We start from the raw sequence: 20,123 nt of genomic DNA on the forward strand, positions 1-20,123 counted from the left end.
CTTACTTAATAGAACTAACAGTAAAACCTAGACAATCTCAACCTAACTGCAATACTTCTTATTACTTAAGAAGTATGTTCTTCAAAAGTTATTCTTTTGAAGAAAATAAGGAATCATCATCAACCCTGCCTTATAGGACAGATAAACCCTAGCTAGCTATCACCAGCAAGATGAACCCACCATGATAGCAACCATGTATAAATAATTGCTTAAGTTGCTCATGCTTAAGTAAAACCAATCAAGCCTAGTTGCTGATGAATCCAACCATGTTGTGATCCATCTAATACTTACTCCAGAAACTAGTAGAAACCATAGTCAACCATAGAACCCCACCAACCTAATTATCATACTTGTTCATTATTAAAGAACATGTTCTTCAAAAGTTATTCTTTTGAAATATATAATAAGTAATCATCAACCATGCACCATAGGACTTAAAAAGTGACAAGCTGCTCTTTACTTATTATACAACTACTATTCCTTGAGGTGTATGATTGTTACTATGCATTTTACCACTTGCTTATGATTCTAAAACAACACAAACCTGAATAAGAACCTTGTTTGTGAATCACTCTAAAAGTGTAACACACCCTAAAACCAATCATATCAACTCACTAATCTTAAATCATCGGGGTTAGGTTACGCTTAGAGCGATTGCATCTCATACTTATGCATTATTGCATCCTTGCCAATCTTTTAAACATCGTCCTTACGGACGATGATGCTATTTCAGAATTTGGAGTTATTGCGTATCGAAGACCTTGTCTGCATAATCTTGCAGCCAAGAAAGGCAAGTTCATCACTTGCTCATGTCATTTGAGTATTTCTATCAAATTACTTGCAAAGTACTATGGTTAACACTATTGCATAAAAACCAAAACCACTACTTTCATAACTATGAATATGACTATGTGGTGGGCAATGGAACCATGGATTGTGTTGATATGGTGGAGGTTCCATTGCACGGGTTTATATCCATCTAGGATTAAACAACAAATGTCGCCGGTGATTCTTGTGCCGTAATACCCGTGTTAACCATAAGATCCGGAGTGGGACGGAGTAGTCAAAAGTGTTTCCACCTCTCGTTCATCAACGGATGCGCTTTACAGTAGACACTTGTATCGTCGGGGCAAGCGGTAGAGCTGGGAAGCCTTAAGTCCCCACGGCATAGTCCGTAGACACTTGTCGCTCGAAGAACAAGCGGTAGGCTGGGGAAGCCTTAAGTCCCCACGGTATTGCGGTCTATGATGGGTTGCAGCTACCGGCGAAGGAGTTTGGTTCGATCCCAGACTGTCATCGTGGTCGGGGTCCACCCTGAAAACTATGGGAATAATGGGACCGGCGAGGACCCAGGGTCGGGAGCATGCAACAAAGGGTGGGTGTTCGAGGTAGCGGAGGAACATGATTGGCTAGACCTTATACCGGGCCTCACACCATAGGAAGTGTGGACGGGAAGATCACCCGGTTGGCACCAAGGTTAAGATCTCTTATGGGTAAAGCAACACACCTCTGCAGAGTGTAATGAGCCGTGACCTGTCACTCCATGTTCGGGATATGGAAGCTGCGAACGCTGCGGAAAGGAGCTCCATGAAGTTCTAGTAAACCGGTGAAGGTGACGGACATAGTTCTTCGAATAAAAGCAACCTTTTGAAGAAATGGTTATGAAAACTTGCATTGGTATTAGACTTTACGGTCTAATGCTGTAGCTAGTGCATTAAACACCTCTTTCCTATAATGAACTTGTTGAGTACGCTCGTACTCATACCACTCTTAAATCCCTGCTTAGATATGGAGGCATCGAAGGAGGATCTACGAGTACAACTCGAAGACCGAGGAGTCAACAACTACTTCAAGGGACGGGAACCTGCCGGAAGAGTCATATACCACATCCACCATGGAGAAAACCTAGATTAAGCAGTAGAAGGGAACTAGCTCCCTAAAACTAGCTCCTATTCAGCTAGAATCTATTCATAGCCTCTACAGCTAGTTAAATACGCTACAAGTAGAGTTCGTGATAAGACTAGATTACGAGTCGTTCTTCGGGAGTTTATTTGCAGTTTTACCTCATTGTAAAGTAGGAGGCTGTGATGATCTTATGTAACAGAGTCAGTGTTGTAATTCTATAGACATGCCTTGGACCCGCATATGTTTCGTTGTACCACTACGAGCGATATAATACTAGTGGAACGGTGTTTCATTGGTGTTATATCGGACTTGCATACTACACCATGCGGTGGTATGCCGGGTCACCACAGTTGGTATCAGAGCAAATGCTTTGACCCTAGGATTTAAACCCTTTAAAGGAGACCTATAGGATTGGTAGTGTCTATAGGAAGTTGTCTTAGGTGAACCAAATCTTTTTATGACTTGAGATGGATATTCACTTGAGAATAATCCTGACACACTTGAGTCAACATTTCTTACCTATATTTCTTAAGTAATGTTAGCTAGCTAATCTCAAATTGTGTAGGATACTCTTAAGACCCTAAAATAATTATGAGTAGACCACAGTTGGTATACAATACATGGTAGTCCAAGAAAGGATACAACCATAAGGAAGATATCCTATTGGAAGATGTGTATCAACATATGTTATGATTAAGTAAGAATTATTCAGACCTATAATCGGAGTAATATTAAGTGATAAAGATAAGTATATAAGGACGATATTTTGCTAGAAGGTGTATACCAAGACAGGTAATGGGTAAGTAAAAATTTGTTTAGACATATGAAACAATTGATAGTAAGTGATAACTATGAGTCATATGAGATAGTATAGACCATGATGAGACAATCATGGGAAATAAGGAAGAGTGATAGTAATAATATATGTCTACTTACATGGTAGAGATAGAAATCATATATGATTCACCTGAGAATCGTTATGTGATGGGCTAGAATATCATAAATACTTAGGAGGAGTTTGATAAGAAGTTAGACGTGAAACAATAGAGTAAGATTGTGTTCCAAAACCATGGGAACGGTGTCAAGTACATCAGAACCCTAGTTATATGGTAAGAACATATGAAAGTATATGAGCTATATTTCCATAGTTATGTGTTTAGAATAGCAATGTTAGAACCTAGACATATCATGTGAGATAGTCCTCAACAAAATAGAAGTTAAGTAGTACTTCCAAAGAAAATTAGGTTAACCTTAACTATCCTAGACCACTTTGTTTCAAGTTTATCTCATTGCAAATGTGCAATTAAGGTAAAGGTTGAGACAAATAGTAGAATTCCCTATATTCGTGATAAGTATCATGATATAAACCTATATTATGTGGTGTTCTATACTACACATCAGAGCCTGATGTTTAGAGATGTCTTACTCAACAATCATATTCAGGCTTATGATGATGTGTATTATAAGCACAAAGCTGAATCTTCTTGGATTTTATTGGATTTTCATTGTTTGACTAGATCCATACATGAAGTTTGACTTTGGTATGCAAATGCATGTTGCTATATCAAGTTCTTATTTAATGCTATAGATCTAGAGGGTAATGGTATTCGTGTGAGGAAGTGACGAATTCTGAAGATTCTGAAGACAAGATGAAGGTTCATCAGAAAAAGGAAGTAAAGTTGTGGGATGTAACCACAATACTCTGAATGAAGTACAATCAGAAACTCATGCCTACCTCAACAGAGGAGTACATTTGTACGAAAGAAGCATGAAGGTGAGAAATATAATGATTATGGTGAAGCTGAAGCAGATCCATAGTCAACATAGAAGAGGGAATGCATGGGAAATCACTTAGGATATTATATTCATAGTGTCAGCTAGTGGTTTTCTTGCAAAATAAACCACGAATGAAGGAAGATGACCTATGAAACCATAGTAGATATAAGAAGACCATAGTTGATATCGAGAAAACCACAATTGGTACAGGATCAATCTTGCGAGATAAAGCAAAAGATGTCTCGTCCGAGTTGATCGGAACCTATAATAGAATCCATTTTTAGATATCAAATAGCCACAGTTGGTATAATAACCACAAGTTGGTATCGGTTGGTATTACAAATAGTCCACGATTTAATTAGTTGTAACAAAAGTTTGTGAACAAATCAAAATTTTGTCGACCATATAGCTAAATCTATAATCATTTGGTCGAAGGATTCACATTGGATGTCCACAATTGAGTGGATACACCACAAACATTCTTCGCGAGACCTTAGAAGAAGTAAAACCCATAAATTATAAACAAGACCTATACCAATATTCTAATCATAAGTCCAATAGTTGGAAGAAATGGAGTTGAAGACCATAAGAAAACTTTAAGGGGTAGAGTAAAGATTGAGTTGGATGTACAATAACTCAATACTTTGAGCATAATAGAAGAAGAAGGTCTGAACTGAGAGGAAGTTCGATCTTATTTTTATAAGATTGTTGAATAATACCTTCAGAAGAAGGTCAGACCAGAAGCCGAGGTGTATACCTCGAGGAAGTAAGAAGTGGACTATAACTTGAGCAAGTGAGTAATATCTACTCAAAAGTACGAAAGCTCAATTAAGTCAAGTATAAAGAAGTTGGACGAAGGAAATACCGTAGACCAATAAAGCTCAAGAAGGCCAAAGACCGAAGAAGATTGAACATACCAAAACCAAAGACTAGTTGAAAGATTCCTTCCATGGAACCTAAAGGAACCAAAATTGTTAGAGGTATCAACTATAATCCATGATTGGATGGACTATATAAGTCTAATCCATTATTAGAAAAATAAACCATCACAACCAATTCTATAGTTAGTACCTTATTAAGCACCATTACTTGCAATTTTGGTAGTAAGGGAAAACAAAGACCTATTTTATCAAATAGGAGAATGTTATCCAATTAGTCCTCAATAAAGACTGCCAGGACAAGAAGAAGTCCCAATCCTTGAATCTTCAATGAGAAAGGAAACAAGCTTATAATATTGGAGGAAATCATGGAAGAAAACGAAGTAATAGTTGTTTGATGTCAAACAGTAATGGATTCCAGGAAGATTCTGGACAAGGGATATATACAATTATATCCAGTGAGATCACCACGGAGTTCGAGAAAAGTTTAAGTCTGCATAAGTCAGATCCACACTCCAAAACGTGAGAGAGAGATCAAACTTCGAGGACGAAGTTTAGTTTAAGGGGTAGAGACTGTAATATCCCAGGTATTGGGGTTACACAAATAGAGGAAACAGATGTGTGCATTGCATTCATGCATAGAAAATGCAGGGAATTTTCGCGCTTTAAAGTAAAACAGTCCACGATAGCTGAAGTTTCACTTGACCTTGGTGGAATTGAAGTAGCTCATCAAGTCAAGCGCTATAAACCTCAATGTGACTTTGCTAAAACCTTGTTTTGGGTAGAGATGATTTGATCTAAGGGGTTAGATCAAATGGAACTAATAATCAACACAACAACACTTTACTCAATGATCAATTTCTTGATCTTATAAAAGATTAGAATATGGTAATCCTTGTCATGGCATATGAACATCAATTCATTTGGAAGTCAAGTAACAATAAAATGGAGAAAACATTCTTGATGTATCTTTTCCATGTCCTAAACTAATTCTTGATCCTACCATGAACCTCATGGTATTCATTCTACTTTATTCTTGGAAAAATAACAAGGAGATCAACTCTAGAAAGATATACCTATCTCTATTCCATGTTATTCTACATCAAACCTAGAGAGGTGAGAGTCCTATTTCATTTATGGAAGCAATGCCAAACCTAAAGGCAAACCTTGGATATGCATCCAAGTATTCAAATCATCATCTTAAAGAAAAACCCTAGGATATTATTCAATACCTCCCCTCAAGAGAGAACCCATCCATATTAACCATAGATATTGGTGACCACATAATTATCTTTGGAGAATAACCTTAGGTTAGTATTGAAGTCCTTCCCAAGTGAGAGAGCCCATTCATATCAATTCTAGCTTTACCTATTAATTAATAGAGGACAATCTTTGAACTAAAGTATTGGGTTGAAAACCATTTCATCTTGGAGTGGTGGGATAACCTAATATCACATGGAATAATATCATACCCCTGAATTGATAAGGTGAGGAAGAGACTAACCCAATTAAGCTAGACAAATGAAACCTTAGCTTAGATACCTAAGGAGATATTAGGAGTACACCATAAACCCTAGAATAACCATTCTTAAATGAGAAAGCTCAACCTATGGTGTTATACTCAAGATAATTGAGACAACCATAACCATGCCCATTTAAGAAACTATAAAAGAAAGTATATATATTAATTGATCAAGACAACACTTGATCTTGAGAGTGGGAAACCTATTTAATGAGAGATCCCTAGGAATCCAAACCTTGATCATTATAAATTGAGTGATGATCATAAACCCTAAGAACTTGAGGTAGAGATATTAAGAACAAGTGGATCATGCTTAATCCATGCTCATGCTCTTGGGGCATGTGAGGATAAGTTAAATCCTAATAGGATAACTAGATATCCTTCACCACATGAAATCATAGGGAAGTAACTAGTAAGCAACCCTAGGCTTATATTTCAACCTTTACTTGTGAACCACTTGGTGATCATAAGTACAATTCTACCACATCTACATTCCACTTATTCTTCACCTAAGAAACATAAGAAAACCTTAGTGTAAAACTCCATACTTAATATGGTGAGAAATCATCCATTCATATGACCAAAGTTAACTATAAAAATAACTATAACAACTTTAGTTACTTTAACAATAGATCAAGGCTATAATAGCAAACTATTGGTATAAGATAAAACCAATTCTCAAGTCCTTAGTAATTAAAGGGAGAACAGAAACAATTAAACCACTAACCATATTACCTTGGTTAGGGGAGATTAAAACCTAGCAAATGCAATATGGTGTCATCTCAACTCTATGAACTAGAATTATATCTCAACTCTAGTTTATGTATCACTATGGTGATCATGAAATAAACCCATGCCATAATTGAGATTCAAACCAATTGCCACTAGGTAAATATCATTAGAACCCTAATGGTTTATTAATTAAATCCAATGTTTCAATTATAAAGCATAAGAAACATCTAATGCTAAGTTCTATAATTAAACCATATGTGTGATCAACCACCTATCCTTAGAACCAAGACCAAAACATGATGAGAGTAATATCTACTCTAGGTATTTCAAGGTGTTATCAAATTATAATAATAGTGTTAACCTTACAAGAGGGTTGTAATAGAAATCATAAAACCCTAATAGATGGTTGCTCACATAAAATCATATATGAACAACCAACTTCTCAAAACAAGATAACAAGTCCTAATGATAACTTCGAAATCCTTTGAGTTGGAATTATCAACTCTAATACTTCAAACAGATTGATCCACAAGAAAAACATAAAAATAAAATAAGGATATAAATTCATGCTTATTTGCTATTTTGAATAAAACACAAGTATGTAATATAATTCAATATAAAATACTTGTTTCAAATGGAATAGGGGTGTAATAGTCATTACACAACATCCAAATGGAATTAACATATAAAACACACTGCAAATATAACAGAATTCAAATATGAATTTAAATGGGCAAAAGTAAAAATAGAAAAAGAAATGGAAAAAGAAAAAGAGGAGAGAAAAACCTTACTGGACCTTACCCGGCCGTGGCAGCCCACCAAGCAGCCCAGCGAGCAGCCCATGGCCCGGCGCCACTTCGCAGCCCGGACGGCCCACTTACCCCTTCGCGAGGATAAGGCCGAAGACAACGTCTTCGTCTTCGTCTTCCTCTACGGACGCGCGCGAGGTCGCCGGCCACGATGAGGAGAGCCACGTCCCGGCCGCCGTTGTCGACCACTCTCTCTCGACGATGACCGCCGGGCATCGTATAAATACGAGGAGGAACCCCGAGCTTCTCTCTTCTTCTTTTCGTCGCCATGACCGAAACCCTAGCCGCCGGCAACCCTATCAAACCATCGATTCCGACCACCCCGGAGCCCGCCGTTGAGCTCAGGAGGAGCGCCTCGACGTCCTCGTTCATCTGGTGTAGCCACATGTCAAGGGGAGCTCGACGGAGGAGTAATTTAGCCGTTCCCTTTTGCAGTACTGCGGGGGAAATGGCGACCGCCGCGGCGTCCTCGTCTCCAATCGACACCGGCGACCCTACAGGAAGCCTCCAGGTGACCTTGCGCATCTCATGAGCGTCTTATTGAGCCCTAGATCATGTCGTAGCATCCTGTCACCGTCGACCACCGTCCGCCGCCGCTGATCCTCACCGTCCGCCGTGCTCCGGTGACCATTTCCGAGCGGCGCGGCCACCAGTAGCTTCACCTCGTTGCCCTCGTTCGAACAAGCACGCGCACGCCCCTGCGGGATCCCGGGAACGCCGGCGCCGTCGTCGGCCGCCCCGCTGGTCACCGTGAGCCATGCCACGTTGGCGCCACCGTGGCGGGTGACATGGTCATCGGCCCACTAGCCGGTGGTGCTGTGGGTAGGAATAGCTAGGGTAGGTTTAGCGATTCATGTTTTAATTCAAATTTCATAATTACTGAAAGTTTGCAGATCAATAAAAAAATTCATATTAACTCGGAAAAACATAAATGAGATATCAAAATGTTCATAAAAATAAATTCTATTTAATAAAAATATAATATGAAATTTTTATTTTTAATAAAAATTTAATTGTTTAATACTTTTTATTTAAGCCTTTAATTTTAATTCTAAATTCAATTAAAATTCAATAATTAGGAAAAAGGTATAAAATAAATAAAAACCAGTAAAGTAAATATAGAAAACATTAAAGCTAATTTTCCTTATTTGTTATTTTGTTAAATCTCTATTAGTGGAGATTTAAACCCTAATTAATAATTACCTTAATTATTAATTCATTAAAAATAATAAAATGCCAAACCCCAACATTATTTTTATTTCAAAGTTATTAATAACTTCAATTTCCTTAATGAAGTTATTAATCCAAGAATTATAGAGTAACTAGAAAACCCTAGTTCCATATGGTAGAAAAACAGGAATTCATCATTCCATGTGATACCCTAAAACCCTAACTCCATTAGAAACCCAGTTCCATTATTTCATGTGAACCTTAAATTGCTTCTAACCTAAACCCTAGGTTAGAACATGTAATCGTGGTACCTACTTCCCAAATCATAGGACCATAGTAGCAACTAAATACTTGTCTTGGTCACATAAAATGTAGAAGACCTATCACCAATATATGGGTATTCCATATATTCATCTTCATCAGACCTTAATAATTAAGTAGGGTCAACCAAGTGCAAACCCTAGTTATTATTACCAAAACCATCATCCTTAAGTACCCATGCTTAGCATCACACCAAAGTGATGAACCTCGAGAGCAACTATGCCAAATCTTGAGTATTACCTAACCATATTCCACTAAACCCTACTAGTGTTGGATACTTATCAACCATCCTATTTAGGAGCCAATTATTCCTTACTTAATAGAACTAACAGTAAAACCTAGACAATCTCAACCTAATTGCAATACTTCTTATTACTTAAGAAGTATGTTCTTCAAAAGTTATTCTTTTGAAGAAAATAAGGAATCATCATCAACCCTGCCTTAAGGACAGATAAACCCTAGCTAGCTATCACCGACGAAGATGAACCCACCATGATAGCAACCATGTATAAATAATTGCTTAAGTTGCTCATGCTTAAGTAAAACCAATCAAGCCTAGTTGCTTGATGAATCCAACCATGTTGTGATCCATCTAATACTTACTCCAGAAACTAGTAGAAACCATAGTCAACCATAGAACCCCACCAACCTAATTATCATACTTGTTCATTATTAAAGAACATGTTCTTCAAAAGTTATTCTTTTGAAATATATAATAAGTAATCATCAACCATGCACCATAGGACTTAAAAAGTGACAACTGCTCTTTACTTATTATACAACTACTATTCCTTGAGGTGTATGATTGTTACTATGCATTTTACCACTTGCTTATGATTCTAAAACAACACAAACCTGAATAAGAACCTTGTTTGTGAATCACTCTAAAAGTGTAACACACCCTAAAACCAATCATATCAACTCACTAATCTTAAATCATCGGGGTTAGGTTACGCTTAGAGCGATTGCATCTCATACTTATGCATTATTGCATCCTTGCCAATCTTTTAAACATCGTCCTTACGGACGATGATGCTATTTCAGAATTTGGAGTTATTGCGTATCGAAGACCTTGTATGCATAATCTTGCGACCAAGAAAGGCAAGTTCATCACTTGCTCATGTCATTTGAGTATTTCTATCAAATTACTTGCAAAGTACTATGGTTAACACTATTGCATAAAAACCAAAACCACTACTTTCATAACTATGAATATGACTATGTGGTGGGCAATGGAACCATGGATTGTGTTGATATGGTGGAGGTTCCATTGCACGGGTTTATATCCATCTAGGATTAAACAACAAATGTCGCCGGTGATTCTTGTGCCGTAATACCCGTGTTAACCATAAGATCCGGAGTGGGACGGAGTAGTCAAAAGTGTTTCCACCTCTCGTTCATCAACGGATGCGCTTTACCAGTAGACACTTGTATCCGTCGGGGCAAGCGGTAGGCTGGGGAAGCCTTAAGTCCCCACGGCATAGTCCGTAGACACTTGTCGCTCGAAGAACAAGCGGTAGGCTGGGGAAGCCTTAAGTCCCCACGGTATTGCGGTCTATGATGGGTTGCAGCTACCGGCGAAGGAGTTTGGTTCGATCCCAGAGTCGTCGTCGTGGTCGGGGTCCACCCCGAAAACTATGGGAATAATGGGACCGGCGAGGACCCGGGGTCGGGAGCATGCAACAAAGGGTGGGTGTTCGAGGTAGCGGAGGAACATGATTGGCTAGACCTTATACCGGGCCTCACACCATAGGAAGTGTGGACGGGAAGATCACCCGGTTGGCACCAAGGTTAAGATCTCTTATGGGTAAAGCAACACACCTCTGCAGAGTGTAATGAACCGTGACCTGTCACTCCCTGTTCCGGGATATGGAACTGCGAACGCTGCCGGAAAGGAGCTCCATGAAGTTCTAGTAAACCGGTGAAGGCTGACGGACATAGTTCTTCCGAATAAAAGCAACCTTTTGAAGAAATGGTTATGAAAACTTGCATTGGTATTAGACTTTATGGTCTAATGCTGTAGCTAGTGCATTAAACACCTCTTTCCTATAATGAACTTGTTGAGTACGCTCGTACTCATACCACTCTTAAATCCCCTGCTTAGATATGGAGGCATCGAAGGAGGATCTACAGTACAACTCGAAGACCGAGGAGTCAACAACTACTTCAAGGGACAGGAACCTGCCGGAAGAGTCATATACCACATCCACCATGGAGAAAACCTAGATTAAGCAGTAGAAGAGAACTAGCTCTCTAAAACTAGCTCCTATTCAGCTAGAATCTATTCATAGCCTCTACAGCTAGTTAAATACGCTACAAGTAGAGTTCGTGATAAGACTAGATTACGAGTCGTTCTTCGGGAGTTTATTTGCAGTTTTACCTCATTGTAAAGTAGGAGGCTGTGATGATCTTATGTAACAGAGTCAGTGTTGTAATTCTATAGACATGCCTTGGACCCGCATATGTTTCTGTTGTACCACTCTGAGCGATATAATACTAGTGGAACGGTGTTTCATTGGTGTTATATCAGACTTGCATACTACACCATGCAGTGGTATGCCGGGTCACCACAGCGTGGCACATGGAAGGGTGCTTCCGTTTGCTCTGCGGATAAACGCTGACCGCCGAAAAAGTGTAACGTCTGCATAGTATAGATTAACCCGTAGCACGTGAACATGGCAAACACCCTATTTAATTTGAGCGTATGCGATCGTCGGTAGGAAAACTGTGTAGAAAAACTGTGTGCCTTACTTCTATACTAGCACACTATTTTTTTTTAATAATTTTGTGCAAAACTTTCGAGGTTAAATTATCCTTTCCCAAATTTTCACGGACTCGTGACCCCTAGAGAATCAAAGTAAAATGTGGTATATTATAAAATATCCCCTCTAGAGGGTCATCCCCAAACTGACAAAGAAATATGCTCCTTCGCTCTACGCTCTGTCCAACCAGTACATTAGGACAAAGTTTGTGAAGAAGCCTCACAATTCCATCAGATGTGTGATGAGTGTATTTTTAGCATGTTTTTACACCGTTATTTCATAAAGATATTTCCGAGTAGCAATAAAAAAATGTATTTTACCGCGACGTTTTATGCTTATCTACGTAGGATCTCAAAATAATAAGGTAATGATAAGATATCAATAAAAACTATTATTTTTTATGGTATTTTAACGTGATAAAAATTATTTAACCACTTAATTATGCACCTGGGCAAAAGGGTGCGAGGACAAGTTTCATGAGGTTTAGCGAGCATCGATACGCGGTAGCCCACCCGTACTGTCTGCCTGTACATCGTACCATAAGCACTGTCTCGTTAAATACTTTCGTCTCGCGAAGTCGGCAAAGAGAACTGACACACATAACTTTAAAAAACACAAAAACACCATCTCTGGATAGATCTAGAGGAGAAACGTTGGAGAAACATCATCCAGAGTGCTACGTGGATCATCGGAAGATAAGGCATCATGCCTTTCATCATTAACTAACCACTGTAACTTCATCACCATCACCAATCTCATTTTCCTTCTACTCCACTTATAATTTTAATTACTATTGTAGAGTTGTATCTGAACTTGGCTAGCCACGGACAGACGAGATCGTCAGCTTGCGGTGGCGTGTCCTTCAGCGGCAGATTCCGGCCGCTCGACCACAACGCAACACGAGTAACGGTGAGCAAACCAAGGACGCACTTGAATATGTACACGAGCTGACCACACTGTCACGCGCCTTGTACTAGTACACAGCTTCGCAGGGAGACGGCACCGGAAGAAAAGCGACCGATGCAAAGTTTTCCGATTGTGAGGCGATGGCATGATCTTGAATCCCTTGACGCCGGACTGAGAGCATCTCTGGACAGAAACGCTGAATTAACCGTAAAAAAGTTTAGTATAGTCTACTGATAACGGAGTGTTTTGGCACATAGAAGTATATACTTCCTTCATTTTAAATTACATGTTACCCACATTTTAAAATTTCAAAAATATTGAAATAAAAAATTCGCAACGTACATCTTCATACTACGTGTTTACAAAGTCGTTTCATGAAAAATCGATCTGTTGTGTGTTTCATGAAAATCAATCTGTCTCAAAAGATAAATTTTCTCTTTTTTCCATAGACCACAAAATAATAGTTCCTTGCGAAACTTGACAAACACACATATATTATAGAGATGTACATGTATAATATTTTGTCAAAAAAATTTAACATTTCGAAATGTAATTTTTTGGTAGAGGAATCATACGCACCACAGAGCCGAATTCAATTTCTGACTGAAAATGTGAGTATAGGTTTAATGGACCAGGGCAGATCAGAAACCATACTCTGAACCAAGAATCGAAAAACCTAGTTGGCGGGAAATTACACTGATCACATTCCGGTTCATCGCTCAATTCTTCGCGATTCCATTTTCCATTCACAGAATGAACAAATATGCAAAATAATAACCTAGATTTTAGCTAACTTAAAACTAATTTTGTTTATACAATTCTGTTTATGGATCATGATCTCGAAAAAGCTCGCAACCTGAAATTAATTTTGGCGGCTTTCGAGCAGTTGTCGGGATTAAAAATTAACTTCCATAAAGTGAATTGTTCTGTTTCGATGAAGCCCAAGATGATACAACTTTGTATACAGAGTTGTTTGGTTGTGGGCAAGGCCAATTTCCTATTTGCTATCTGGGTATTCCGATTCATTATCGGAGACTTACAATTTATGAATGGAAAATAGTGGAAGAAAGATTACAAAAGCACCTTAGTAGTTAGAAAGGTAAATTGTTGTCCCTAGGGGGAAGATTGATACTCATTAATTCGGTACTGACAAATATGGTACTGTATATGTTATCTTTCTTCCTATTGCCGAAAGGAATTCTGCATAAACTCGATTATTATCGATCCAGATTCTTTTGGCAAGGGGACAGCGAGAAAAAGAAATATCGACTGGTTAAGTGGAGTATAGTTTGTAGTCCCAAAGATCAACGCGGGCTTGGAGTTCATGACCTGGAGGTCAAGAATTCAGCCCTGCTGGGTAAATGCTTTTTAAGCTTCTTACATAGGATGGGATTTGGCAAACTATTCTTAGGAGAAAATATATCGGCTCGGAGACATTATCCCAAGTGGTTTGGAAACCTGGGGATTCACACTTCTGGGCTGGTCTCATGGCGACAAAAAATGTCTTTTTTCATCATGGTACTTTTTTATCAAGAATGGAGCACATATACGGTTCTGGAAAGATGTTTGGTTATACAATGCCCCCCTAAGTGAACAGTATCCTGCGTTGTATAGTATTGTTCGTCGCAAAGGTGATACCATTGCCACAGTAATGGCTACCTCACCACCGAATGTGACGTTCAGACAAGGTTTGCTAGGACAAAGGTTATTGGCATGGAATGCACTAATTCAAAGGCTGGGGATATTAACCTATCACCTGAACCGGACGAATTTATGTGGAATTTACATGTAGATGACTCTTTCTCGGTCAAATCTTTATACAACGCTATACTTCATTCTGATTTACCAGTTGATAATAATAAGAAAATCTGGAAGATGAAGATACCATTAAAAATAAAAAAATATTGGATGGTATCTTCATCGAGGAGTTATCCTCACCAAAGACAATCTTATTAAGCGAAATTGGCACGGAAGTACTCGGTGTGTTTTTTGTCATCAGGATGAAACCATTAAACACCTTTTCTTCCAGTGCCAATTTGCGAGATCTATTTGGTCTGTCATCCAAGTTGCGTCTACCTTGTATCCTCCGACTAGTGTGGCCAATGTCTTTGGCAATTGGCTTCATGGTATAGATTCAAGGTTCAAGTTTCTTCTTAGGGTGGGGGAGCTAGCAGTTATCTGGGCGCTTTGGCTGAGTAGAAATGACAAGATTTTTAAAAAATTGCTCTTTGTTGCAGGTCATCTACAGATGTACAGGTAATCTCCGTTTGTGGTTACCTCTTCAGCGCATGGAGAACCGAGACCTATTTACGGAGGTCTGTACACGGTTGAAGGCTACGGCGAGGGATACTTTTTCCCTACGTGGGTGGCAACATAGTCTACAGATTGAAGCCCCACCCACACCTTAGGCGTATATGATTCATCGTTGCGATATGTATTCCGCCTAGCTTTTTAGTTTTGAAATCTTTTGGACTTAGACTCATAAACGGCTGTGTGCATCCCGGTTGTGCAGAGGCTGGATGTAATTGCTTCTCAAAAAGTAATAAAGCATCCTTTATCGAAAAAAAACTAACTTAAAACTGTAGCAACCCAAATTGTACAAAAATTTGGCCCCGAGATACGTCGCTGGGGCATGTGGACGTGGGAGCGGACCACAAGCTCACGGAGCTAGTTGGAGTCAAGGTCGTTGACCTTCCTCTTTACACGGTTGACGGTGACCTTCTTCTGGAATGCCTCGTAGGAACACATCTGGTAGATGGCCCATGGCCCGTCCTCCTCCTCCTCGCGGTGCCGCTAGTTAGCGGCTCCCACTCCGAGATAAGCCGCAGCTTCTCCACAGTTGTCGCCTCGGCTTCGTCGTTGCCGATGAAGTCCGTGTACTCGACGATCTTCACCGGTGCCGGTTCCTCTTTGGCCTCCGCCGCCATGCCCAAATCATCGTCGGAGCGGGTGAGGGAGCGAGGATGACGACATCGCGAGGAAGACGAAGATCACACCTCTGTGTCATGGGTGTACGCGTGGAAAGATGGCGGTGACATGAGCCCGCAGTTCATCCATTTCTTCACGGCACGCTTCTTCACACCCACCGAGCGCACCCATCGCGCGTGCTCCTCTGCGGGGATGTCGCGGGAGCTTCCGTTGCGTCGCAGGGAGGTGTTGCCGGCTCCAATCCGACCGCCCCCCTATCCAAGTCCTCTACGCCTAAAAATCACGGAGCGGTGGAATTGCTCGCAGGAGGAAACCCTAGGGCGGCGGCGGAGCGACGGTGCAAAAATAGTGCTTTATCCCGTTTCCGCCGCATCGAACGCTACATATAGTGTTTGCGAGTGTGAGTTCTTGGACGGTTGTTTTTTTTGTGCCCGGCCATTGATACATGATCTGATCAGCGGGTCAAACCTAGCCGAAAGTGTAAACCAACCGAACCGTTAGAAGTCGTTTGGAAGCCAGGTTTTCATTCCGTTTGTAGCATTTGAAATGAATACATGTATTCATTTCATTTACATTGCAATTCCAGAAATGGACACTTGTTTGGTTGCCACAGAAATTGCAAATGACAATAGAATTCAATATTGAATTTGTAAATGGCTTCCATAGAGAAACACAAATGACATGTCTCAGTCGGAATCGTGTTTACCCATAGCATCATTTTGCTGGATTTCCTAAATGAAATGATGGTCCAATTCTATAGCAACCAAACAACCCACCTATGCAAATCCAAAATGAATTCCAGAATTCCAGACCCAAATAATGGATACCAAACGACTTCTTACAGTTTTGACCTCTTTGAACACATCTGCTAGAGTTTCTATAGTCTGATGCAGGGCTGGTCTTGGTCAAGGACGGAAACGACATGCATATGTTATTTTCGAAACGAAATGATCTCTATCAAAATTGACAAGCATATGGAAAGCATAATGTTATAGGTCCTCCTTTTTTTTGACGTGGCAAAGCAACACCCATCACTCACACACACAACAATCCAAACAAGACCGTCCGATTTGGCAGAACCACATCCACTCGCACGGCTTAAACGGCAAAAGCGAAAGCACACAAAAACCTCATCCATACAAGCGATCTGAGCCCTCCATTTCCCCGATCCGACGGTTGACCTACCCCGCAATCCACCTCAAACCCTCATCCTATCCTCGGCCTCTCCGCCCAACTTCGCTACTACACTCCCCGTGTACGTGCTCTGCTCGCGCCTGGCTCACAACCTCACTCGCTCGCTCACTCTCCACCGCACGTCCATCTCGAGCTCGAGCCAGGAGCCGCGCGCGGCCACAATGACGTCCCTCTCCTCGTCCGCGGCCACGGCACGCGCCACGTTCCTCCCTTCGTCCTGCCGGGCGGCGCCGGCCGGAGGCAGCAGGAGGTCGCGGCTCCTCGTGGCCCGCGCGTCGTCGTCGAGCCCGAAGCTTCCGGCCGGTCGGCGGCTTCGTGTCGCCGTCGTCGGTGGCGGCCCCGCGGGCGGCGCGGCGGCGGAGGCGCTCGCCAAGGGCGGCGTGGAGACTGTGCTCATCGAGCGCAAGATGGACAACTGCAAGCCCTGCGGCGGGGCCATCCCGCTGTGCATGGTGTCCGAGTTCGACCTGCCGCTCGACCTCGTCGACCGGAGGGTCACCAAGATGAAGATGATCTCGCCCTCCAACGTCGCCGTCGACATCGGCCGCACGCTCGCCCCGCACGAGTACATCGGGATGGTCAGGCGCGAGGTGCTCGACGACTACCTCCGGACGCGGGCGCAGAAGGCCGGCGCCGAGGTCCTCAATGGCCTCTTCCTAAGGTATCGTTTACCACTCTAGCCATGAAATGCAAGATTATAAATGAGCTTGCTCTTACAAGCTTTGCATTTAGCCGTACACTATCACTGTTCACTCTACACATGTCATGAAATGGAGCCAGAATTAGAGAGCGGTAGCGTTAGATTAGCGTGATGATTTTTTGAAGGAGAGACTGTGCCTGTGACTTGACCACTTGACCTGTATTGACCATTTAACATGCATGCATGCATGTTGTTACAAACCCAGGTTTCAAGTACCTGTGCAAGTACTAATTGGAAATAAAACTGTCGTTTACCGCCATTTTGAATATAAAACAAATCAATGGAATCAACTGAAATGCACACTAGTACAAACTAAAATGACAGCCCTGTTGTGCTAAAAACACCCGATGGCTAACCAACTGCCGATTTGAATAAGCTGTGGCTCGCTCATCTCTGTTCTGAGATGTAAACAGTGGCTGATGAATCTATCTGACTGGCTAAGCTGTCATCGATCTTCAGGTACGAGGAGCCCAAGGAGCGCAACGGCACGTACACGGTGCACTACAACCACTACGACAGCTCCAGCGGCAAGGTGGGCGGCGAGAAGCGTTCGTTCGAGGTGGACGCGATCGTGGGCGCCGACGGCGCCAACTCCCGCGTGGCCAAGGACATGGGCGCCGGTGACTACGAGTACGCCATCGCCTTCCAGGAGCGCGTCAAGATCCCCGACGACAAGATGCGCTACTACGAGGAGCGCGCCGAGATGTACGTCGGCGACGACGTCTCCCCCGACTTCTACGGCTGGGTGTTCCCCAAGTGCGACCACGTCGCCGTCGGCACCGGCACCGTCACCCACAAGGCCGACATCAAGAAGTTCCAGGCCGCCACCCGCCTCCGCGCCAAGGACAAGATCGAGGGCGGCAAGATCATCCGCGTCGAGGCCCACCCCATCCCCGAGCACCCACGCCCCAAAAGGTACCAAACATTTCCTCTGTTTTTCCTTCCAAGAAAGATTGCCGGTGATCAATTGGGGTCTGATCTTGTTCGACCATGCATTGTGTATCAGGGTGTCTGGGCGGGTGACGCTGGTGGGCGACGCGGCGGGGTACGTGACCAAGTGCTCCGGCGAGGGGATCTACTTCGCGGCGAAGAGCGGGCGGATGTGCGCGGAGGCGATCGTGGCCGGGTCGGCGAACGGGACGCGGCTGGTGGACGAGAGCGACCTGCGCAAGTACCTGGCGGAGTTCGACCGCCTCTACTGGCCGACGTACAAGGTGCTCGACATCCTGCAGAAGGTGTTCTACCGCTCGAACGCCGCCAGGGAGGCGTTCGTGGAGATGTGCGCCGACGACTACGTGCAGCGCATGACCTTCGACAGCTACCTCTACAAGCGCGTCGTGCCGGGGAACCCCATCGAGGACATCAAGCTCGCCGTCAACACCATCGGCAGCCTCGTCAGGGCCACCGCGCTGCGCAGGGAGATGAAGAACCTCACATTGTGATCGTCTCAACTGGCTGTCAGTGTCACCTGACATCTGCGTGCTTGGCTTGATGCTTCGAACTGCGGTGGATCGGTCGGTATAGTAGAGATTCCCCGGGTAATCGAACAGATTTGAGACGGACAGAGAGGAGAATAAGGTTGCGTCGATCTCGATCGATGGGAAGGTCGTGTGTCGATCGATCCTGTCCGATTTTGTTGTACAACATACTCACGGTGATGTTCAGACTTCAGAGAAGTTCGATATGTGAATGAATGTAGTATAAACTAAGGGGTCCCCTGTTTTTGTTCATGTGCTCTGTCGAATGACGAATGTAATGAAACGAGAGCTCGTTGCTATGTACTGTGACTCTGTAGCGTCAAACTTTGAACAAATTCTCAGATAATTATCCACAGCTAATTCTAATTGCATCAGTGAAGCATGGACTCCTGCGCATATTGATCAGCTCCCACAGCCCCCTTGCTTCTGCCCTTTGTAGTTTCTACTGTGTTTTTTCTTGCCAACATCTTTGGCATGAAATAGCATTGGTCTGTTGTTTCCACATTTCTTTTTTCAAAAAAACAAACTTTAAACAAACAACATCTATGTAGATGTGATTTTGACAAAACAAAATTGTTCAAAATTCATTGTTTGACTAATTTACAAAGAGACCAGAGATGAAATATACCAGGGTACTAATTCTCCATCGACTAAAAATGTTAGTCAAGTACTATCATCAAATTGTAGGAATTTGTAGCATAGAAAACAAAAAAATTCCTACGGTAAGAACGAATAACAAGCCAAGATCTAATCTAGTAGATGGTAGCAACGAGGTGAAGATCAACATACCCTCGAAGATCGCTAAACGTTAACGAGATAAATCTCGTGGTGGATGTAGTCGATCACTTGCCGCTTTCAAAAGCGCATAGAGATCTTGATGGTGCCACAGTCGGGCAGCACCTCCACACCCGGTCACAAGTACGGTGTTGATGACGACGTCCTTCTCCCCGTTCTAGCGGGCAGCGGATGTAGTAGATCCTCCTCAGAATCCCGCTAGCACGACGGCGTGGTGATGGTGGTGGTGGAGATCTCCGGCAGCGCT

General features: G+C 42.2%; 1 protein-coding gene across 1 annotated transcript; it reads left to right on the plus strand.

Annotated features, from left to right (window-relative positions):
* The first annotated feature begins 17,043 nt into the window (after positions 1 to 17,043).
* On the plus strand, positions 17,044 to 19,312 carry LOC124693120 (geranylgeranyl diphosphate reductase, chloroplastic). The gene is made up of 3 exons (XM_047226573.1): positions 17,044 to 17,564; positions 18,063 to 18,518; positions 18,610 to 19,312. The coding sequence occupies exons 1-3, from the start codon at positions 17,065 to 17,067 to the stop codon at positions 19,043 to 19,045; spliced, it is 1,392 nt and encodes a 463-aa protein (XP_047082529.1). The 5' UTR covers positions 17,044 to 17,064; the 3' UTR covers positions 19,046 to 19,312.
* Positions 19,313 to 20,123: the final 811 nt, after the last annotated feature.

Source organism: Lolium rigidum, chromosome 2, assembly GCF_022539505.1.
Source record: "Lolium rigidum isolate FL_2022 chromosome 2, APGP_CSIRO_Lrig_0.1, whole genome shotgun sequence".
Classification (NCBI taxonomy): Eukaryota; Viridiplantae; Streptophyta; class Magnoliopsida; order Poales; family Poaceae; genus Lolium; species Lolium rigidum.